Below are 24,682 nucleotides of genomic sequence, written 5' to 3'. Positions count from 1 at the left end.
ATGCAAAGGCACACCAAAAGCCATGTGCTGGAAATGTAATGCAACCGTCAAAACGTCCTGAGGTTCCACACAGAAAGTGGAGTTGGTTACATCAGAGGGAAAAACACTAACGGACAATGCTGTCTACACATATACTGTCTTAATGAAATACTTTCCTTTTCCTTAAAAGTCTTGTATTTTTTTTCTTAGATGCTCACACAATTAATGGAGATGAGGTTGATCTATTTGTGGTTGATGCTTGTTATAATAAAACAGTTCGAATTCATATATTGGTAGTTTTGACCCTATTTAATTTACTAATTTACTGATGTACTGTAGAAATTCTTGATGTTTTAGTGTTCTTATAGCACACTGTTGCCCTGAGGCAACAAACCCTTTTTATTATTTTTTTTTTGGGGGGAGGGGATCAGGGACGTCAAAGCTTCCAAAAAACAGGGTTAAATATTTTTTCATTCATGCCCTAGAGAGTTATTGGCAAAACTGTTTAGTTGAAACTATTTCGAAAAGTACAGGTCAACAAATCTGCCCGGTTTATATGGGCACAGAGAAGTCGGCTAGGTTCTGTTCATTCAGTCAGACCAAATAAACACTGTGAGATGTTTCCTACAAGCGCGTGTGAGCTTCAGACTTCAAGCTCACATGCTGCGGTCTATTACGAAACACACACACACACACACACACACACACACACACACACACACTCTGGTTGTTCATGTGAGGCGTGTCAGGAAGTTGAACTCACTTGTATTCAGGAAGATCAGCAGCAGCAGCAGCAGCAGCAGCACTAGACGCTCAGACTAAACAATCAGAATGCCAGGAAAGAAAGTGTGTATCGTCGGCTCGGGAAACTGGTAATACACCTATTATACCATTATCTGGTGTGTGTGTGTGTGTGTGTGTGTGTGTGTGTGTGTGTGTGTGTGTGTGTGTGTGTGTGTGTGTGTGTGTGTGTGTGTGTGTGTGTGTGTGTGTGTGTGTGTGTGTGTGTGTGTGTGTGTGTGTGTGTGTGTGTGTGTGTGTGTGTGTGTGTGTGTGTGTGTGACAGGAATGTGTTTCTTGTTATTGTGTATATAAGCCTCCGCTTCTCAACCCCACGTGGACAGACTGGGTTGAGAACCTACATGTTTATAGTACACTTTACGGCCGAATGTATGTGGACACCTGACAGCCAGATGGTTAGACAGAGGTTTATATGCACCTCTGTAAGGGCTTGTCTCACTTTTTCCACAGAGGATCGGGGGAACACAGAGGAGAGCGAGTGATTTAGTGTTTCAGCTTTTATAGTGTCTCGTTCTTCCTGCAAACACGTCTTAAGATATGCAAAATCCTCCACATGATCTCTATTAGGGACAGGTCAGGACTGCAGGCGGGCCAGTCCAGTACCCGTACCCTCTTCTTCCACCGCCACACCTTTGTAATGTGTGCAGCAGGTGGGTTTGCATCGTCGTCCCTGGAAAAGACGACGTCTTGAGGGCAGCACGTGTTGCTCTAAGATCTCAATGTACTTTTCTGTATTAATGCTGCAATCACAGAGTGTAAATGACCTTTACCAAGAGTACTGACACGCCCCCATACCATGATACACCCTGGTACTGACACACCCCCATACCATGACAGACCCTGGTACTGACACACCCCCATACCATGATACACCCTGGTACTGACACACCACCATACCATGATACACCCTGGTACTGACACACCCCCATACCATGACAGACCCTGGTACTGACACACCCCCATACCATGATACACCCTGGTACTGACACACCCCCATACCATGATACACCCTGGTACTGACACACCCCCATACCATAACAGACCCTGGTACTGACACACCCCCATACCATAACAGACCCTGGTACTGACACACCCCCATACCATGATACACCCTGGTACTGACACACCCCCATACCATGATACACCCTGGTACTGACACACCCCCATACCATGACACACCCTGGTACTGACACACCCCCATACCATGACACACCCTGGTACTGACACACCCCCGTACCATGACACACCCTGGTACTGACACACCCCCATACCATGACAGACCCTGGTACTGACACACCCCCATACCATGATACACCCTGGTACTGACACACCCCCATACCATAACAGACCCTGGTACTGACACACCCCCATACCATGACACACCCTGGTACTGACACACCCCCATACCATGACACACCCTGGCTTTTGGACTTGTTGCTGATAACAGTCTGGATGGTTCCTGGAATGCTGATTCATCTGACCACAATACACATTTCCACTATGTGATGGTCCATCCTAGATGCCTCTGAGCCCAGAGAAGTCGACGCTGCTTCTGGACATAGTTAACATAAGGCTTCTTTTTTGCACAGTGAAGGTTTAAGTATCATTTGTGCAGTAACTAACTTGTGCATGAAAGTGATCCCTCACCCATGTGGTTATATCAGCTATTGCTGACCATAATACAGTGACCGCACCATTAAATCTTAAAAACTGCATGATCAGGTGCTAGTCACGAGATAGAGGGCGTTGGAAAATGCTGACCCATCTGTGCAGCCAACCGTATAAAAGACCACATGACTGGAAGTGAAAATTTTGAGCCTCTAAAATACATGTCAAATATATGTTATAATATTTACAAATTTATGTCCAAAAGTATCTGGACTGTATTAAAAACATTTGTAAACATTTGCGGATCTATATTTGACATGCAAACCTCTCACAGACTGAAGGTAGCTGAAGGTAAGGATGGAACCCAGGTTTCCGGGACTCATGTTAGCGTGCAGCACCCACCATACAGTTGAGTTTGTTGTTAAATATCTTAATGTACGTTTGGATTTGTGTTCTTGTTCTCAGGGGCTCGGCAATCGCCCGCATCATTGGTTCGAACGTCAAGGCGTCCAATCGCTTTGATCCGATGGTGAACATGTGGGTGTACGAGGAGTTTATCAACGACAGGAAGCTCACTGAGATCATCAACACTGAACACGAGAACGTTAAATACCTACCAGGACACAAACTGCCCAAGAACGTGGTAAGAACCATCTCTTCATACATCAACACCACTTAAAAGTACATGTAAGACTTTTTATCCTCAAAGTTGATGTTAGAAGCAGGAAAAATGGACGAGCGTGAGGATCTGAGCGACCAAATTATGATGGCTGGACGACTGGGTCAGAGCATCTCCAAAACTGCAGCTCTTGTGGGGTGTGTCCCGGTCTGCAGTGGTCAGTATCTATCAGGAACAGTGGTAAACTGGCAACAGGGTCATGGGCGGCCAAGGCTCATTGATGCACCTTAGTGAGATGAAACCTTGGGTCCTGCCATCCATGTGGATGTTACTTTGACACGTAGCTCCTACCTAGGCATCGTTGCAGACCATGTTTGCCCTTTCATGGAGAATCAGTTTATTAATAAGATTATACTGTATGATTATTTACACGTTGTTACCTCAGATAACCTCAATGTAATAATAATAAAGGATTAAATAAAGCTGAACCTCCCTTATAAAGATAAGAACCAATCACAACCCTCAGATTTATCCTCATTAAGGTCAGAACCAATCACAACCCTCAGACTTTCCTTTATCAGTGAATACAGATGAATGATTCTGTTACAGATCGCTGTTCCGGATATAACGGAGGCGGCGGCCGGAGCCGACCTGCTCATTTTCGTCGTCCCTCATCAGTTCATTAGGAAACTCTGTGACCAGATAAAGCCACACATCAAACCAGGAGCCATCGGGATCTCCCTCATCAAGGTCAGAACCAATCACAGCAAACTAAATCTCCCTCATCAAGGTCAGAACCAATCACAGCAAACTAAATCTCCCTCATCAAGGTCAGAACCAATCACAGCAAACTAAATCTCCCTCATCAAGGTCAGAACCAATCACAGTCAACTAAATCTCCCTCATCAAGGTCAGAACCAATCACAGCAAACTAAATCTCCCTCATCAAGGTCAGAACCAATCACAGTCAACTAAATCTCCCTCATCAAGGTCAGAACCAATCACAGCAAACTAAATCTCCCTCATCAAGGTCAGAACCAATTACAGTCAACTAAATCTCCCTCATCAAGGTCAGAACCAATCACAGCCAACTAAATCTCCCCCATCAAGGTCAGAACCAATCACAGCCAACTAAATCTCCCTCATCAAGGTCAGAACCAATCACAACCAACTAAATCTCCCTCATCAAGGTCAGAACCAATCACAGCCAACTAAATCTCCCTCATCAAGGTCAGAACCAATTACAGCCAACTAAATCTCCCTCATCAAGGTCAGAACCAATCACAGCCAACTAAATCTCCCTCATCAAGGTCAAAACCAATCACAACCAACTAAATCTCTCTCATCACTGTCAGAACCAATCATAAATCTCCCTCATCAAAGTCAGAACCAATCACAAATCTACCTCATCAAGATCAGAACCAATCACAACCAACTAAATCTCTCTCATCACTGTCAGAACCAATCATAAATCTCCCTCATCAAAGTCAGAACCAATCACAAATCTACCTCATCAAGATCAGAACCAATCACAACCAACTAAATCTCCCTCATCAAGGTCAGAACCAATCACAACCAACTAAATCTCCCTCATCAAGGTCAGAACCAATCATAAATCTCCCTCATCAAGGTCAGAACCAATCACGAATCTCCCTCATCAAGGTCAGAACCAATCACAACCAACTAAATCTCCCTCATCAAGGTCAGAACCAATCATAAATCTCCCTCATCAAGGTCAGAACCAATCACAACCAACTAAATCTCCCTCATCAAGGTCAGAACCAATCACAGCCAACTAAATCTCCCTCATCAAGGTAAGAATCAATCACAATCAACTAAATCTCCCTCATCAAGGTCAGAACCAATCATAAGTCTCCCTCATCAAGGTCAGAACCAATCACAGCCAACTAAATCTCCCTCATCAAGGTCAGAACCAATCACAACCAACTAAATCTCCCTCATCAAGGTCAGAACCAATCATAAATCTCCCTCATCAAGGTCAGAACCAATCACAATCAACTAAATCTCCCTCATCAAGGTCAGGACCAATCACAACCAACTAAATCTCCCTCATCAAGGTCAGGACCAATCACAGCCAACTAAATCTCCCTCATCAAGGTCAGGACCAATCATAAATCTCCCTCATCAAGGTCAGAACCAATCACAGCCAACTAAATCTTCCTCATTAAGATCAGAACCAATCACAGCCTACTAAATCTCGCTCATTAAGATTAGAACCAATCACAGCCAACTAAATCTCCCTCATCAAGATCAGAACCAATCACAACTTACTAAATCTTCCTCATCAAGGTCAGAACCAATCACAGCCAACTAAATCAAGGTCAGAACCAATCACAGCCTACTAAATCTCGCTCATTAAGATTAGAACCAATCACAGCCAACTAAATCTCCCTCATCAAGATCAGAACCAATCACAACTTACTAAATCTTCCTCATCAAGATCAGAACCAATCACAACTTACTAAATCTCCCTCATCATGGTCAGAATCAATCACAGCCAACTAAATCTCCCTCATCAAGGTCAGAACCATACACAACCAATTAAATCACCTTTCTTTATGGTCAGAACTCTATCAGAGCAATCAGAACATGGCTCATGAGGAACAGAGTGGATAAGATCCATGTTCACGTTTCTCTGTCTCTTTCTGCAGGGCATCGATGAAGGTCCTGCAGGTTTGACTCTGATCTCTGACATCATCCGAGAGAGGCTGGAGATCGACATTAGCGTGCTAATGGGAGCCAACATCGCCAGCGAGGTGGCCGACGAGAAGTTCTGTGAGACTACCATTGGTATGTTACGTTAGATTGATGGCCCCAGTGTACCAGATACAGCCCTGGCATCTTGAGTCATCGTCGGTACGTTCTTGTAGGTTTACCACCTTCAAGGTGCGGAATAGTGGTCAGTAGCAGTGCTAGTCAGACGACAGGTAGACGCTGGCCAGTTCTAGACCTTGGGACCAGACCTAAGCCTCCGTAAGGATCTGAGCCAGTTTGACGAGGGCCAGATTGTGATGGCTAGACGACTGGGTCAGAGCATCTCCAAAACTGCAGCTCTTGTGGGGTGTGTCCTGTCTGCAGTGGTCAGTATCTATCAAAAGTGTTCCAAGGAGGGAACAGTGGTAAACCGGCGACAGGGTCATGGGCGGCCAGGGCTAATTAATGCACGTGGGGAGCTACTGGAGCTCAAGCTGCTGAAGAAGTTCATGCTGGTTGTGATAGAAAGGTGTCAGAATACACAGGGAATCAGACCAGTCAGGGTGCCCGTGCTGACCCCTGTCCACCACCGAAAGCGCCAACGATGGGCACGTGAGCATCGGAACTGGACCACGGAGCAACGGAACCAGTTTGAGGTGTTGACTCGGTCTCCAAATCCCCCAGATCTCAATCCAATCGAGCGTCTGTGGGACGTGCTGGACAAACGAGTCTGATCCATGGAGGCCCCACCTCACAACTTACAGGAGTTAAAGGATCTGCTGCTGACACCTTGGTGCCGGATACCACAGCACACCTTCAGGGATCTAACACAATATTAGGAAGGTGGTCATAATGTTATGCCTGATTGGTGTGTGTGTGTGTGTGTGTGTGTGTAGGAGCCACCAATGCTAAGAATGGTCAGGTGTTTAAGGAGCTGATGCAGACCCCGAACTTTCGTATCACTGTGGTTCCTGAGAGCAACACCGTGGAGCTGTGTGGAGCTCTGAAGGTAACACACACACACACACGCTCGAGTGCGGTCCTAAAGCCTGTAGAATTCTATATGTGTGTGTGTGTGTGTTTGAACTTTAGAACATCGTGGCGGTAGGTGCTGGATTCTGTGACGGTCTGGGCTTCGGTGATAACACCAAAGCCGCCGTGATCCGTCTGGGTCTGATGGAGATGGTGTCCTTCGCTAAGATTTTCTGCACCACCACCGTCACCTCTGCAACCTTTCTGGAGAGCTGCGGTGTCGCCGACCTCATCACTACCTGCTACGGAGGGCGTAACCGCCGCGTCGCCGAGGCCTTCGTGACTTCCGGCAAGGTCAGGACCCGACTAGTCACACGACACAATACATACTAAACTAGTATACTCTCAACTCATAGTAAACTGGGGTCGGCCATTCAAAATGGGAACACAGGAAGTATGGAAATAGAACCCAGAGGCAAGGTTGAACAATACTGTGGCCACTCCCTAAGCAGGGGATAACCACAAATGAAAAGGCGGCCAAGTGAACAAATGAAAGGCTTAAAAACACTCGCAGCCCACAGCAGAGAAAGTGGATAGAACAGGGATAGCGCAGGACTGGAAAAAAGGGAACCTAGCACAAGTGAAACCTGAACTCCACCAACTGGCGTTCCCCGTGCACTGGTTTACCAGTAGGATGTCACGTTGCCTTTGAGGCAATCCACTCTCCCAGGGGAGTTCCATAGTGAGGCCAAGAATGTCTCAACACTGGGGTGAGTTCCCAGAGAGCTGAAGAATGCTGGTATCACCGAGTGGTTCAGTATCATGGCACACTTCCACCTACTCCAGCAGCCACCACATCACACTAAACCATCCAGCAGACTTCGATTCGTGGTATGTTCCGACTCATCTACCCACATTCCAAGCCACACAACAAGAGATCCAACATCCATCCAACATCTAAAGTGCTTAACCATCTGATATGCATTGGAACGCCTGTGCAGTTTGTTGACTATCCCTCTATGCCGTGATGTCTTGTTGGGAGGTGTGATGCATGGAGGCAAAGTGGTAGCCTAGTAGGTAGACCAACTAGTTGCGGGTGCCCCTGCGCTCTGACCCCAGCTTCCGTAGATGTGTAGACATATCAGTCATGGACTCTACCCCCCTAACCAGATATTAGTGTGCACGGACTACACTTAAACACCAAGGAGCAGCCAGATGCTCACAAGGTTAATATCCATGAAGTGAAACACCAGCTGGTGGAACCACTTTTTAGACCTAGTGCAGGGTGATCAGTGAGTCTAGCAGGTCCACCCTATCTATACTGGTATGATACACCTTAGACACAGCATGGCTGCTGACCTCAGAGACGGGATGCACCTAAAACTGTTGTGTATTTGCATTCATGTCTTGCTGTAGACGATCGCAGAGCTGGAAGCTGAGATGCTGAACGGCCAGAAGCTTCAGGGACCTCAAACCTCAGCTGAGGTTTATAAGATCCTGAAGAAGAAGAACATGGCAGAGAAGTAGGTCTTCATCATCATCATTATCATGACTATCGATACCAATTCTATAGCTCCAAGCAATGAAAATGGGTCACTTACACCAATCAGCTATTACATTAAAACCACCTCCTTGTTTCTACACTCACTGTCCATTTTATCAGCTCCACTTACCATATAGAAGCACTCTGTAGTTCTACAATTACTGACTGTAGTCCATCTGTTTCTCTACATGCTCTTCAATGGTCAGGACCCCCACAGAGCAGGTATTATTTAGGTGGTGGATCATTCTCAGCACTGCAGTGACACTGACATGGTGGTGGTGTGTTAGTGTGTGTTGTGCTGGTATGAGTGGATCAGACACAGCAGCGCTGCTGGAGTTTTTAAATACCGTGTCCACTCACTGTCCACTCTATTAGACACTCCTACCTAGTCGGTCCACCTTGTAGATGTAAAGTCAGAGACGATCGCTCATCTATTGCTGCTGTTAATCCATCATCAGTGGTCACAGGACACTGCCCACTGGGGTCGCTGTTGGCTGGATGTTTTCGGTTGGTGGACGATTCTCAGTCCAGCAGTGACAGTGAGGTGTTTAAAAACTCCACTCATACCAGCACAACACACACTAACACACCACCACCATGTCAGTGTCACTGCAGTGCTGAGAATCATCCACCACCTAAATAATACCTGCTCTGTGGGGGTCCTGTGGGGGTCCTGACCATTGAAGAACAGAAGTATGTAGAGAAACAGATGGACTACAGTCAGTAATTGTAGAACTACAAAGTGCGTCTATATGATATATTTAAGGTACTGTCCGTATATTTTTAAGCCAACAGATTTCATAAAAACCACAATGAATGATGAACACTACATGTTTAAAAGTAGACATGTGGACACCATAAGCATGTTGGACATTCGACTCCAAAACCATCACCATCTAAGAAATTAGAAGATGTGTCCACATACCTTTGATCATATAGTGTGCATATGTGTGCAAACCTTTGGCCTCAATCATGCAGACAGCTAGTTTGACTCCTTATGACTCTAGTAATCAAGCTTATCAGATGTTGAAACTGTGCTAAAGATCATTAGTGTCTAAAGTCTGAAGTAGAATGAGTTCCAGCCCAGACAAGCCACAGTTAAGGACTAAACTTCTGTCCCTGGACCAGGATCTTCTCACTAGTTTGGTTTTTATGTCTGTGTTTAATCCTGTTTTTGTTTGGGTGCAGGTTCCCCCTGTTCGTCTCCGTCTATCAGATCTGCTTCGAGGGGAAAGACGTTAAGGAGTTCATCACCTGTCTCCAGAAACATCCGGAACACATGTAGGTAGGCATGACGTATAAAGCACAACCAGGAACCATCAGGATGTGGAGTGAAGATGGGACCAATCAGAACCATGAACACCAGCAACGCTCAAGCAATAAAGCCATCATGACCCATGCAGGGTCCAAAATGATCAGTCCACCAAAAACCATCAGAAATCTCATGCCAACTATCCAGAGTCTGGATCATCTGAACCCACCCCAAAACATCTAAACTCCTTCTCAACACACATCCATCTAGAACATTTCAGAACATATATGACTGAAACCACCAAGATCATGTGACCCACCACTAAATTCGGTTCTCCAGTTTTCTACCTTTCGCATCGATGTACCCTTTAGTTCCATACACGACCTTTATATGACCTTATATGCAGAACCATACACCGATCAGGCATAACATTAAAACCACCTCCTTGTTTCTACACTCACTGTCCATTTTGTAGTTCTACAATTACTGACTGTAGTCCATCTGTTTCTCTACATACTTCTGTTCTTCAATGGTCAGGACCCCCACAGGACCACCTCAGAGCAGGTATTATTTAGGCGGTGGATCATTCTCAGCACTGCAGTGACACTGACATGGTGCTGGTGTTTTTATTTAATTACATTTTTTTAGTTTTAATTTAATTTAATTGCACTTTTTATATTTTAATTTATTTTTGTTTTATTTTATTTTTGTTTATTTTTGTTTTAATTCAATTTAATTAAATTTTTTTATTTCAGTTTATTTTTAATTTAATTAAATTAAATTAAAATCTTATTTTATTTGTTTTTATTTAATTTAATTACATTTATTTTAATTTAGTTTTCATTTAATTTAACTTTATTTAGTTTAATTTAATGTCCTGACCATTGAAGAACAGGGTAAAAGCAGACTAAAAAAGTATGTAGAGAAACAGACGGACTACAGTCAGTAATTGTAGAACTACAAAGTGCTTCAATATGGTAAGTGGAGCTGATAAAATAAACACTGAATCTGCTGCTGAGCTGCACGACGCACAACGTTACGTATTCAGTAGGGGTTGGGTTCTACTAAAGCACTACGAACCCTCACGATCAGCATGATAGCTTTACTTACTGCTTCATACCATTGTTGTAAAGTTTACGTCTCATCTTTCCTTTGTGCACTTGTCAGCGGCCCCTAGTGGTCAAAAAATACCCTCAATCAAGACTTGTGATTCTACTTTATTAGAACTACATAAAATAATACAGGTTTTTAATAACGCACAATTTTTTTAACCTTTATAATCAAGAGTGAACGATTATCTTTAATAAAAGCAAATAATAGAAGCAAATCTGTGCTGGTTTGGTTTCAGTTCTTTAAAAAAAAACTGCAGGGAAACGAGGCAGCGGTAGCGATCTCAGACTTTCGGCACGATGGCAAAGTTGGCGATTCCACAGTGGTTTCTGTTCTGGGCAAGTCGAAAATACCCGTTCTCTCCCCACGCCGTACCCCAACTGCAAAAAGAGGAAACAGAAAGAAAGAGAGGTTGATTAGATCATTGAATTCATCATTATATAACCAAAACTCAGGCGCTAGGGTGGTGAGTTACACTCGACCACTACCGCTCGCCTGGAGTCTTTGGGTGACCTAAGGTTCCTAGTTTTTGGTTCAGGTAGAGTAAAGAAATTCCCCCAAATACAAGGAACCCTGCGAACGATATACAGTAGTGTTCAAAAAAATAGCAGTGACTTTAAAAAAGTGAATAAAGCACAAAATCATTATAATAACTTTTATTTCCATAAATGCAAATGCACTGAAAATACTCCACTTTCAATTCTAAATCAAAACATTAACTAAATGTAGCCAGTTTGTGTTCATCCTTTACAGAAAGTTAAGAAAGATGAACATTAGGCTGTTCAAAATAATAGCAGTGCAGCATTTTTCTTTAAAAGCTAAAAAAATTTATCTATAACATGAAAAAATGTTTGAGGTTTCACTTTACTTTAAATTACTGAACTAATATTTAGTGGCATAACAATTGTTTCTGAGATCTGTGTTGCATGAAGTCGATCAACTCCTGGCACCTCTGAACAGGTATTCCAGTCCAGGATGATCAGACGACATTCCACAGTTCTTCTGCAATTTTGGGTTTTGGCTCAAAAAAATGTGTTTCAGACGTCAGAACACAAGTTCTCTCTGAGATTGAGGTCAGGGGATTGTGCTGGTCACTCTATTACCTCAATCTTGTTTATCTGTAACCAAGATCTTTTGGGTCATTGTCATGTTGAAACACCCATTTTAAGGACATTTCTTCTTCCACATAGGGCAACATGATCTGCTCAAGTATTCTAATATATTTAAACTGATCCATGATCCCTCGTATGTGATAAATAGGCGTAACACCATGGTATGAGAAACATCCCCATATCATAGTTTTGTACCACCATGCTTTACTGTCTTCACAGTGTACTGTAGTTTGAATTCAGTGATCGAGGGTCGTCTGACATACTGTCTACGGCCACTAGACCCAAAAAGAACAATTTTGCTATTACCGGTCCATTTCTCTTTGGACCAGTCGATGTGTTCCTTGGCAGATTTAAACCCATTCAGGACGTCTTTTTCTTAACGACGGGACTTTGCAAGGAGTTCTTGCTGGTAAATCGGCTTCACTTAATCATCTTCTGTACTCACTGGTAACTTCAGATGTTCCTTGATCTTTCTGGAGGTGATCATTGGCTGATTATTTGCCATTTTGGCTATTCTTCAATCCATTCGAACAGTAGTTCCACGCTTCCTTCTGTATCTTTCAGGTTTTGGTCGTCACTTCAAGGCATTTTAGCTGAGCAGCCTATAATTTGCTGCACTTCTCTGTATGTTTTTTCCCTCTACAATCAACTTTTTAATCAAAGTACGCTGTTCATCAGAACAATGTGTGGAACAACCCATTACAGTATTTCAGAAGGAAATGCGCTATAACCAACCTGTGCAACATTTGCCCCCCTCCTACCTTAAATAAGGGCCAAAATTGACACCCGTTCTTCTGCAGAATGAATGACTTCACCAATTGAACTCCTCACTGCTATTATTTTGAACAACCCCCTTTCAATCAATGCTTCGATTACTCAGAATGAGCGGCATGCATGTCCTATTGTTGGGTTTGTTTTGTTTTCATTACTCTACTACACTTTCAAGTGAATTATTTGCTATGTAGAAATATCACTTCTACTAAAAAGTGATTTATCAGGTCAATGGTGTTGGACTGCTATTTTTTTGAACACCACTGTATCTGCTGGTTCTAGAATATGTTCAGGTCATTAGAGAGGACCAGATCAGGCAGTGGTGGATAAAGTACCTGAAGGCCATACTTGAGTAAAAGTACAAGTATCTTACCAGAAATTTACTTTGATAGAAGTAAAAGTCACCTTTTAGAATATTACTTGAGTAAAAGTCTTAAAGTCTCTGATGTTTAATGTACTTAAGTATCAAAAGTAATTTTCTAACATTGAATGTACTTAAGTATCGCAAGCGGTCAGAATATTAAAAAACATTAAGATTGTTCTTTTAAGTACATTTTCTTCCTTTATCTGAACATGATTTCTGCCAAATCATGATTATAATCAGCTGTTCATATCACCTATTTGAAAGCACGTCATTGTTTAGGTTATTTTACCTCATTACTCGCCCTAAATTGCCTTTTTCCATGTGTTGTAGGCCTAAAATGCATGTTTCTGTAATGTTAACAGTTGACCAGACAAAATATGAAATATTTTGGGTTCATATAGGATGGAATAAGAGTCGATGTAAATGTGAGAAACATTGCGTCTATTTTATTTGCATTTTCTATACTGTCCCAATATGATTTCTGATTTGGGTTGTACATTCAAGTCATAAATACAGTCAGAGGTGGAAAGAGTACTAAAATATTGTACTCAAGTAAAAGTACTATTACTTTGATGATTTTTTACTTAAGTACAAGTAAAATTACTAGTCTAAAAATCTACTCAAGTAAAAAGTAACTCATTTAAAATGTACTCAGAGTAAACGTTACTGAGTTACTTGTTTAACAGAAGGAGGGACGTCATTTTCCAACAGAAGTTGATAGATGAATGATACAGCAGAATACACACAGCTCACCAGCCATGCAGCATATCAGCAGCTCACACCTAACAGCCTGCAACTCTGCTCTTATCAATTCAAAACAGCATTATTTCTGTTTATCCTCAATAAATCGCTGTATTTTATAGCTTGTTGGACTTGACGCTAACTAACTTGGTTCAGGTCAATAGTGCCAACTAGGGTTGCCAACTTTCAGAACTGGAAATAAAGAAACACCCTGGACTGAACCGCGACCCAGATCAGTCACACAGCAGCAGAAAATCATAACCATTTATCTGCTTACCTGATCTACAGTATATCCGTGTGTTGTCCCATTAGGGATATAATCCACTTTATTTACGACCATCTTGTATGTTTCCAGAATATATAAACCCAGACCCAACTGTTTTATCCACCTAACTAATGAAAACTCTTGTAGATCATTTATTCTCTCGGCTTTCCCGGTAAAAAGCTTAAATTGGTGATTCGTTCACTAAACTGTCATTTATACAACAACCAAAGAGATTGAAATTCCGCCCAGAATCTGAATTCGGAAGCTCTGATTGGTTTATACATCTGAATCTCTTTACCAAATTAACCGATTTATAGAGTTGTTTGTGCACAACATCATAATGAAACAGAGTGAGCACTTTGACTGAAATGCTCAGCGGGCCGGATCAAACAGCCTAACGGTACATACTTAAGTAAAAGTAAAATTACAGGTTGTAAAGTACACAAGAAAACTACTCAATTACAGTAACGCGAGTAAATGTAATTCCTTACTTTCCACCTCTGTATACAGGATACATCCCAATAACGTATGACCACTGAATTTTGGCAGAATTCATTTGAATCAAAACTCAAGAGAGTTTAACAAACATGTGGCACTTTTAGCCCTTTAATTATCTGCTCAAATATTAGTTTGAGTCTAAATATTTGGGTAGAAATAATCTGTATTTAAATCATCTTGATCTACTCCCTGGTTGGCGTGTGTTAAACTAAAAGATATCAATAGATAACACTGTGGTTTTAGGAAAACACCATTTCTAACTTATATGTCAAGCAGCAGCTGAAAAATCATCCATGAAAAGTTATTTTAGTTATTTTCTTGTTGGGACCATTAAAGGGGTAAAGACGTGCTGCATTTCCCTCGACACCACAAATCTTTTCTCTGCAGGTGTAATACAGAAGTGATCTGAAGAAATATCTGTGTGCAGGTGAGTTTCTGGAAATGATAGACGTGTCTTCGTGAGTTTTACACTGAATTCATTCCAAGAGAATGTAGTGAAACGTTTTATCTGTGGTTGGAATGTAATTGAAAATGGTAGCTGGATATCTAAATAATCTTAATGCTAATTATAAGAAATATGAACCTATGATGCTGCGGCTTTACTGTGTTAATCATTCTTAATTTATATACATACATTTACATACAGCAAATGTAGAGAAGTAAAAGTAAAAGCTGACGTACATTTTTTATACTCCAGTAAAGTACAGATACTCCAAAATATACTTAAGTACTGTAATGAAGTATTACTACTTCGTTACTATACACCACTGCATTTAGTGAACTGGAACCATTTTTGGACTTCATTCATGTGACAGAGCTCACGACGTCCCCTGTAGGGCATGAGTTAGCAGTATTAGCGATGCTGACTACTTTGCGCTCATAGCTACACTTAGCGAGCGTTAATTAGGGGTCCAAACATCAAAGGTACCGGAACCTGTCTGTTTCTGTTAAAACAAAAAACCTAGACCAGACAGTAAGTCGTACGGACATGAGACTTGGTCAACAGGTGAAGGGTGAAGGTCTTTTTATCCTGCTACTCAGCCTGACTGGCCTGATGGTGGCGCTATAGTGTAATGTCAGACTTTGAGGTCCGTATTCTACCCCGTATGACGTTGAGACCTCGACCATAATTTGTTCATCGTTTTTCGGCTCATTGAATTGTTGGGGGGCAACAGACAACACTACATACATTATAATGCCAAAAGTATTTGGACACCTGACCATGAGTGATTGAGTGGCTCTGTGTATGGGAATTCGTGTTTATGGCCGGACACTGATATTGGGGTTCCAGTTCGTCCCAGAGCTGTTGAGTAGGGCTGAGGTTTAGAGCTCTGTGTAGGACGCTGGAGTTTCCTTCCCTAAACTGCTGCAAAATTAGAAGGGGTGTCCCAATACTTTTGTTCACATTGTATATATTTTATGTAGCCAAAACTCCCACTGTTGGGATGGGGAGGTGAAATTAATAGTACTGCAGACGGTTTGGGAACTCATGGTGTAGTGTCCACATATTTTTGACCATGTGCTGTTTGTGTACTTGGTGTGTGTTGTGTATTGTTGTTTCACCTGTTTTTGATCAGCCAGTAGTCCAGTCCATTTTCCTTCCCGTAGCCGACCACCAGAACAGCGTGGTTCACCGCCCGGGAGTCACACAGGGGGTCGTAATAAATCCCTACACAAACACACCTTCAGGTTTTCATGCACAATTTAAGGTGGAAGACGTTTGCGTACCTAACACACGACCCCTCTGACACATGGAGTGGCCAACCGCTTCTTTTCCCCTGTACGAGGCCAGTTAAACAGTACCGAGAGTCACGCACTGCTCTCCATTATTCGTTTCTGTGCAGCTCCTCGACCAGCCAGCAGAGGCTGCAACTGCAGCAGCGATACCCACTATCCGACGCCCCCCTCCAGCTGGCTGATATCAGAGCAGGGATTTGAACCTGAGAACTTGAGGTCTCAGCAGCGCCACCTATGCGCCCCAATTTATCGTAGTCAATCCGTCCTTTGCTGCTGGTGGATCCCTGATTGTAGTCGAGGTGGGTATATCTGTACAGGCGCCTCTCTATCTGCTAATCAGGGTCCTTACACAGCGTTTGAAGACCCCGCCCACATAGTCCGGTCATCCCACCCTAGCAGAGACTGCCGATTATGCCCGCTAGACAGCGCCCTGCCGACCGGTGGCAATGAGTTTCGAACTGAGGAGTTACGACAATTTTGAACCTAAGAGTTTGTTTCTCACCGCTCTTGTATCTGTGGAACGATGGCAGTTTGGCGTTGATTCCGACTGAAACCGGTCCGACGGCAGCGACCGCCAACCTCAGCACTGATTCATTGCGTGGAAGAATCCAGAACCCAGTACAGTGCCCAGCCTTGTTCTCGGAGGAGTAACGACAGGAACCCTCCTGTACAACAACACAACAATATCACATCAATATGACGTCTACCCATCAGGGGGCGTAAGTTGCGCATACAGTGACTACAAACTCGACTCGGAATCGTTTCAAATGACTCTGACTTGACTTGCAAAAAAAGACTCGCGAACAACAAGAGTCTCTAGCGTCAGCATGTGTTAACTTTAGTTACGTGTGATAATTATATATAAATATTATTATTATTATTGTTATTATAAATATTCTGCTCTCTAATAATAATAACGCTCCGGCCGTCTTAACCCACAACACACACAATGTGTAAATGTTCCAGCAGCTTCCGGTGTAGTGATGAAGCGTCGCTCCCTACTCCCTACACAGTCTGAAGTTCACTTCATTTGAACATTCTCGTTCCCTTTGGATCAGAATCTCACTTAAAATGGTGGAATACCCTACGTAGTGCACTTCACAGGAACAACCGGGGTGAATGGAACGCTCCTACAGAATCGGTGCTGATGGTTGAGAGACGCTTTCTGAACCAATCAGAGCTTCTGATTGTAATTGTTAGTAAGAAATGCTGTTATTTGCATTTATTCAGTTTGCGTCACACAGATGACGTGGTAATGAAACGCTCGATCGGCTTTCTAACGACTTCCTGTTTTACTTCACCACCGGGAAAAGTTTGGAGGTTTTTAATTATAAGCACATTTACAAAATAACGGATTCTGTTCCTAATGGGACGCACGCTTATAAATGTAATAGCATCTGGAAGAACAGAAGCTAAGGTAAGCAGCGGTTATGATGGTTTTTGCTGTGTTTGGGATTTTGGCCGCTGTGCCGTGATTTATCGAGCGCTTTTGTTCTGTAATGAAAACAAAACGTATCAGTTGAAGCTTTTAACTGGAACCTTCTTGTTACAGAAATTACATTCATTTACACAATGAGGAGGAAAGTAAAGACACGAAGTAAAACGGCTAAATACACTCGCTAATCTGTTGTTGTTTTTATCTGAACTTACAGATTATTTCTTTATTTCTACGCTACATTTATAATATATGTTTTGTGTAGATTATATTGACTCCTGACTTGACTCGGACTATAGCCTAAAGACTTGTGACTTGACTCGGACTCTAGTCTAAGGAAATGGAAACACGTACCCTCGCTTCATACGGGTAGTACCAGGCCGAGTCGATTCCGTTGTTCTGTTGGATGTAGCTGAAGGCTTTACTGATGAATCCTCCCTTGCAGCCGTGGTTTCCGTCCTTGACGCTGCAGTCCACCAGGTTCTGGGCGCTCAGAGGAACCAGGCGACCCGACTTCTTTTTCATCTGAGCTTCCAAAGATCCGATAGCGCTGAACGCCCAGCAGGATCCACACATACCCTGCAGAAGTGGAAGAAGAAGTTACTCGAGGGTTTTTCTGATCCGCCAAGACGTTGCGTCGGGCGCCAATTCATACACACCTGGTTCTGGACAGGGCTGACGAGGCCCTTCGTGACCCAGTCCACGTGGTACGGGACGGAGAAGTCAGTCAGGAAGAGGAAGCTCTTGTTAGCATCATGATGAGCGATGTTCTCGCCTCTTAGTCCATTCAAGCGTCTGTTGATTTCTTCTGGCGTCTACAAACACAGAACAGAGGGATCAGGAGGGATATGTTCTTTTATAAGTGTATTAAACCTGATTCCCCGGACCGTACCATGTCTGAGAGATGGTTGGTCCCCATGGTGAAGGTTCGGCGTCCTGCTGCAGCTTCTGTGTTGTGCTTGGTGGCTTCCAGAACGTTCTCCTGCCAAATGGCTCTTCTGCAGGCTTCCTCATTCTGCTCATCACAAACACAGGAGGTTTCTTCAGCTACAGCTCAGCACAAGTTCCTTCTGCTTTCACACCTTTCACGCTATGCATTATATGGCCAAAAGTATGTAGAATAAAGCTTGGGGAAGGTCTTTTCCAGCATGACCCCACCCCATTGGTCAATTCTGAGCCAGAAATGATGAGATGTCCCCCAAAATGTTGTGCCTAGCCTCCCGGGAGAGTGAGAGTTTCATGTTACTGCACATGGTTTTGATATCAAATGTAAAAAGCTCATGGTCGAGTGTCCACATAATTTTGGCCACATATAGATTACACACCGTTGTCAGATTACTGTACAGTGTATCACAAAAGTGAGTACACCCCTCACATTTCTGCAAATATTTCATTATATCTTTTCATGGAACAACACTATAGACATGAAACTTGGATATAACTTAAGAGTAGTCAGTGTACAGCTTGTATAGCAGTGTAGATTTACTGTCTTCTGAAAATAACTCAACACACAGCCATTAATGTCTAAATAGCTGCAACATAAGTGAGTACACCCCACAGTGAACATGTCCAAATTGTGCCCAAAGTGTCAATAGTTTGTGTGACCACCATTATTATCCAGCACTGCCTTAACCCTCCTGGGCATGGAATTCACCAGAGCTGCACAGGTTGCTACTGGAATCCTCTTCCACTCCTCCATGATGACATCACGGAGCTGGTGGATGTTAGACACCTTGAACTCCTCCACCTTCCACTTGAGGATGCACCACAGGTGCTCAATTGGGTTTAGTCCATCACCTTTACCTTCAGCTTCCTCAGCAAGGCAGTTGTCATCTTGGAGGTTGTGTTTGGGGTCGTTATCCTGTTGGAAAACTGCCATGAGGCCCAGTTTTCGAAGGGAGGGGATCATGCTCTGTTTCAGAATGTCACAGTACATGTTGGAATTCATGTTTCCCTCAATGAACTGCAGCTCCCCAGTGCCAGCAGCACTCATGCAGCCCAAGACCATGATGCTACCACCACCATGCTTGACTGTAGGCAAGATACAGTTGTCTTGGTACTTCTCACCAGGGCGCCGCCACACATGCTGGACACCATCTGAGCCAAACAAGTTTATCTTGGTCTCGTCAGACCACAGGGCATTCCAGTAATCCATGTTGTTGGACTGCTTGTCTTCAGCAAACTGTTTGCGGGCTTTCTTGTGCGTCAGCTTCCTTCTGGGATGACGACCATGCAGACCGAGTTGATGCAGTGTGCGGCGTATGGTCTGAGCACTGACAGGCTGACCTCCCACGTGTTCAACCTCTTCAGCAATGCTGGCAGCACTCATGTGTCTATTTTTTAAAGCCAACCTCTGGATATGACACCGAACACGTGGACTCAACTTCTTTGGTCGACCCTGGCGAAGCCTGTTCCGAGTGGAACCTGTCCTGGAAAACCGCTGTATGACCTTGGCCACCATGCTGTAGCTCAGTTTCAGGGTGTTAGCAATCTTCTTATAGCCCAGGCCATCTTTGTGGAGAGCAACAATTCTATTTCTCACATCCTCAGAGAGTTCTTTGCCATGAGTTGCCATGTTGAATATCCAGTGGCCAGTATGAGAAAATTGTACCCAAAACACCAAATTTAACAGCCCTGCTCCCCATTTACACCTGGGTCCTTGACACATGACACCAGGGAGGGACAACGACACATTTGGGCACAATTTGGACATGTTCACTGTGGGGTGTACTCACTTATGTTGCCAGCTATTTAGACATTAATGGCTGTGTGTTGAGTTATTTTCAGAAGACAGTAAATCTACACTGCTATACAAGCTGTACACTGACTACTCTAAGTTATATCCAAGTTTCATGTCTATAGTGTTGTCCCATGAAAAGATATAATGAAATATTTGCAGAAATGTGAGGGGTGTACTCACTTTTGTGATACACTGTATATGTTCTCACCGGGCTGCTGTACTTCTTATTAAATTCAGTCTTCCAGGACATCCAGTAGCCGTCCAGACTGGTATCACACCCCACCTGAGACACCAGCAGAAGCAGAGACACGATACGCACCATCCTTCCTGTAGAAGCACAATGTTGTCAGCGGTCATAAGTATGTGGACGGGCTGCTTGTGATGATATTAGACGTGGTATTTAAGACTGGACTGCACCACTGCTGAGGTAGTGAAGTTATTAGTTCGACAGTTGTGAGGTCGTAGTGCTGTTGTGCTGGTAATAACCAGTTTAACTTAGAAGCAAAGCAGCTGTTTAAACTCTACATCAGTGTTATTATTATTATTATTATTATTATTATTATTATTTCTGTTACTATTATTATTATTTCTGTTATTATTATTATTATTATTAAATGTTATTATTATTATTATTATTATTATTACTATTATATCAATATGATTATTATTATTATTTATGTTATTGTTATTATTATTATTGTTATTAGTATTATTAGTATTATTTCTGTTATTATTATTATTATTGTCATTATTATTATTATTATTTCTATTTTTATTATTATTATTATTGTTATTATTATTATTATTATTATTAATATTATATCAATATGATTATTATTATTATTTATGTTATTATTATTATTATTATTATTATTACTACTATTATATCAATATTATTATTATTATTATTATTTCTGTTATTATTATTTCTGTTATTGTTATTATTATTATTATATTATTATTATTAGTACTATTATTATTATCATTATTATTATTATTATCATTATCATTATTGTTATTGTTGTTATTATTATTATTATTATTATTATTATTATTATTATATTATTATTATTAGTACTATTATTATTATCATTATTGTTATTGTTATTATTATTATTATTATATTATTATTATTAGTACTATTATTATTATCATTATCTACAGTATATTGTTGTTGTTATTATTATTATTGTTCTTATTATTACTATTATTATCATTATTATTATTATTATTATTATCATTATTATTATCATCATTATTATTATTACTATTATCATTGTTATTATTATTATTATTATTATTATTGTTAATACTGTTATTATTACTATTATTATTATTATTATTATTATTATTGTTATTAATATGACCGTTAATATTATTATTATTATTATTTTGTTATTATTATAATTATTATATTTTTTGTTATTATTATTATTATATTTATCATTATTATTAATATTATTATTGTTATTATTATTATTACTATTTATTAGTAGTAGTAGTGGTTGTTGTTTTATTATTATTATTAAATATTATAATTATTAAATAAATAATAAGAAAAAATGTTAAAGCCATAACTACATATAGTTAGAAAATCTAATAGAAAAAGAAAAAACACAACCATGCTGTACGGGGACTGTAACTAACTGGGAGCACACTAGTCCTGGAGCCTGGGATCTAGGAGGTTAGTAGAATGACCAGAAGGTAGAGCTGTTGTAATGCTGCTTGACTGGATGTGCTTTCTTTACCGTTATGAAGAGCGGGTGTGTTTTATTAGAAAAGTGACAGGGCCATATATATAAAGACTATATTAAGACTATATTAAGGCTGCACCCCACTTTCTACCACTGCTAACCTCTCTGAAGTGAGATGGTGGACAAAACCTGAGACAGCACAAATTTTGACTGTTTAGCACCATTTTCAGCCACACAGAGGATGTGGACGTGGTTGCCAAGTGTCACCATAACAGCACTTTCTACGTTCCTCAACAACAACGACACTGTACTTACAGTAAAGCATGGTGTTGGTAGTACTATACTCGGGTGCTATACTGTGTTTTGCTGCCAGTGGAAGTGTTACATGGCTAAAATAGGATTGGTATACAGTAGGGGCTCGGAATCAAGAGGGCTTCAAGTCTTTTGGGACGCACCCCAAGGTCTAATAAACAACACGTGTGGACAGTAGGGTAACTGATGAACTAAACAAGGGCGGGGCAAAGCAGAACTAAATGTAAACAATCACATTTGCTCTGGTGACGGAGACTCTAGAGGGGAGTAAGGAAAGACTGAATGGAAATGGCATCTAATCCCACTCTTCCAAGTGCAGAAGCGGCATCAGAATGTTCTTGGCTTACAGGCTTGCTTGTCTGAATCCCTCAAATGCACAAAGAAACAGATGATACATCAACACCAGGAGATTTTCTCTAGAACCTTTGAGTACTCTGGAAGCCTTTGAGACATGATGAGGTGTCCTGAAGGTTCATGAGTCTGGAGTCCACACGTCTGGTGGACATTAGGATTTGGCCTTATAGTGCCTTTCTAAAAGCCAAGGTCGCTTTACAGGGGTAAAGAAGAAGGAACAAACCTTTGGTTGAGTAGAAGAATAAAAGCTGAGCTTTGAACTTTGTGTTCCTTAGTTTGGGGCCCATGATGCTAAAAGATCTGCCCCAAACAGTGACCAGAGGGCCTAAGTGTTCAAGCAGGGCAGTAAGGGTTCAGGAGAGTCCTCAACCATGTAGAGGTTTGTAAACTGCCCAGATAACAAGAGTACATTGGCATAACATTAGAAAATTACGCTGGACCAATGACATTTCGGTCAAAAGGCCGCCAACCAAAGGAAGACGAAGGGCTTATGTTGGCCTAACCAGCGTAACTGAGCAGATTGGGGTTTTGTTTGGGACACCAGTAAGAAGTGAAGTGCAGGAGCCCAATAGCATGAACCAGAGTTTCACAATCTGTCATGAAGAGCACAAGGTTAAAGACAAGACCAGAACCTTGATATGAGGTTCAGAAGAAAGACCAGGGTAGCTTAGTTGACTCAGCAGGTCAGCAGCAGATTTGGTCCTGACAAAGATCAGCATGACAGCTTGAAAATGAAGGCCAGAAGATACAAAAGTGCTTAAGACGCATCAACCAAACCCTGTTCGACCACTTCCTTCAACACCCAAAACATGTGACACGCAAGAAGAAAGAGACCAGTGACTTAAATAATTAATCATAGTTATTAATCACACTATAACATATCTGGATGACTTCCTTAGCATCACACTATAGTGCCAGAAGTATTTGGACACCTGATCATGAGCTTGTTACACATCCCATCTCAAAAACATGGACATGACCACAGAACTAGAACTAGAACATCTTTCATTCTGTTCTAGTTGGATCCTGGAGAGTGAATTACTGCACTAATTTTAAACAACAAGGTCAGACTCACAGTCAATGTTCCAGTTCATCCCAAAATGTTCAGTAGAATCGAGGAGGTCAAGGCTCTGTTGGGAACACTGGAGGTTTTTGTCTTGGTTAAACATTTTAGCATTTTAGAACCTCATACTACTACTACTACTACTACTAATAATAATAATAACAATATAATAATTAAAATAATAATAATAGTAATAATATTAATAATAATAATAATAATAATATAAATGATAAAAATAATAATAATAACAATAATAATAATTGAAATAATAATATTAGTAATAATATTAATAATAATAATAATAATAATATAAATGATAAAAATAATAATAATAATAATAATATTAATGATACAAATAAAAATGATGATAATAATAATAATAGTAATAATGATAATAATAATTAATAATAATAATAATAATAATAATGATAACAATAATACTACTAATAATAATAATTATTATAATAATATACCAATAATAACAACAATAATAATAATAATAACAATAACAATACTAGTAATAATATAATAATAATATAATAATAAAATAATAATAATAATAATAATAATATAATAAAATAATAATAATAATAATATTAATATAATAATAATAAAACACATGTATACATTAATTAATTAATACTTAAATAAATAAATGATTAATTAAATAATTAAAACCATTAATAAATGAATAAATAAATATACATTAACATTTAGCTGTAATAATAATGTTTCATTTTTAATTAAAATATAAACTTTAATTTGATGTCTTTGTGAATGTAATGCCTTCTGCTGTTCATCACTAATTATCACACACACACACACACACACACACACACACACACACATACACCAGACTACAGAGTAGACTTACCTGAACTTCAGTAGAGCTGCACTGATGGACCGAGGAGCTTCTGACTGCACAACACATGTCTTCTACAACAGGAAGTGACCAAACAGATCCGCTAACTGTTCACACTGTACTTCCTGTTCTGTA

General features: G+C 40.9%; 2 protein-coding genes across 3 annotated transcripts; one reads left to right on the top strand and one right to left on the bottom strand.

Annotated features, from left to right (window-relative positions):
- The first annotated feature begins 757 nt into the window (after positions 1-757).
- gpd1c (glycerol-3-phosphate dehydrogenase 1c) lies at positions 758-10,810 on the top strand. The gene is made up of 8 exons (XM_062998098.1): positions 758-851; positions 2,854-3,031; positions 3,617-3,757; positions 5,680-5,818; positions 6,619-6,731; positions 6,815-7,048; positions 8,111-8,217; positions 9,426-10,810. The coding sequence occupies exons 1-8, from the start codon at positions 811-813 to the stop codon at positions 9,520-9,522; spliced, it is 1,050 nt and encodes a 349-aa protein (XP_062854168.1). The 5' UTR covers positions 758-810; the 3' UTR covers positions 9,523-10,810.
- Positions 10,718-24,682, bottom strand: ctss1 (cathepsin S, ortholog 1). 2 transcript variants are annotated; one of them, XM_062998133.1, is made up of 8 exons: positions 24,560-24,682; positions 20,471-20,589; positions 18,415-18,537; positions 18,182-18,337; positions 17,877-18,101; positions 16,590-16,752; positions 15,914-16,019; positions 10,718-10,979 (listed from the first exon to the last, which is right to left on the bottom strand). In XM_062998133.1, the coding sequence occupies exons 2-8, from the start codon at positions 20,582-20,584 to the stop codon at positions 10,883-10,885; spliced, it is 984 nt and encodes a 327-aa protein (XP_062854203.1). In that variant the 5' UTR covers positions 20,585-20,589; positions 24,560-24,682; the 3' UTR covers positions 10,718-10,882. The 2 variants fall into 2 exon arrangements, with proteins under 2 accessions (XP_062854203.1, XP_062854210.1); XM_062998140.1 differs by lacking the exon at positions 24,560-24,682 and having other exon boundaries at positions 20,471-20,624.

This window comes from Trichomycterus rosablanca, chromosome 1 (assembly GCF_030014385.1).
Source record: "Trichomycterus rosablanca isolate fTriRos1 chromosome 1, fTriRos1.hap1, whole genome shotgun sequence".
In the NCBI taxonomy this organism is placed as follows: Eukaryota; Metazoa; Chordata; class Actinopteri; order Siluriformes; family Trichomycteridae; genus Trichomycterus; species Trichomycterus rosablanca.
This window is presented reverse-complemented; position numbering and strand designations above follow the sequence as displayed.

Coding starts and splice junctions, on each gene's coding strand:
- gpd1c (XM_062998098.1), top strand. CDS start 811: ATGCCAGGAAAGAAAGTGTGTATCGTCGGCTCGGGAAACTG. Junction 3,758..5,679: donor TCGGGATCTCCCTCATCAAG/GTCAGAACCAAT, acceptor CTCTTTCTGCAG/GGCATCGATGAAGGTCCTGC. Junction 8,218..9,425: donor AAGAAGAACATGGCAGAGAA/GTAGGTCTTCAT, acceptor GTTTGGGTGCAG/GTTCCCCCTGTTCGTCTCCG.
- ctss1 (XM_062998133.1), bottom strand. CDS start 20,584: ATGGTGCGTATCGTGTCTCTGCTTCTGCTGGTGTCTCAGGTGGGGTGT. Junction 18,338..18,414: donor CCAACCATCTCTCAGACATG/GTACGGTCCGGG, acceptor CTGTGTTTGTAG/ACGCCAGAAGAAATCAACAG. Junction 16,020..16,589: donor GTTCCACAGATACAAGAGCG/GTGAGAAACAAA, acceptor GTGTTTGTGTAG/GGATTTATTACGACCCCCTG.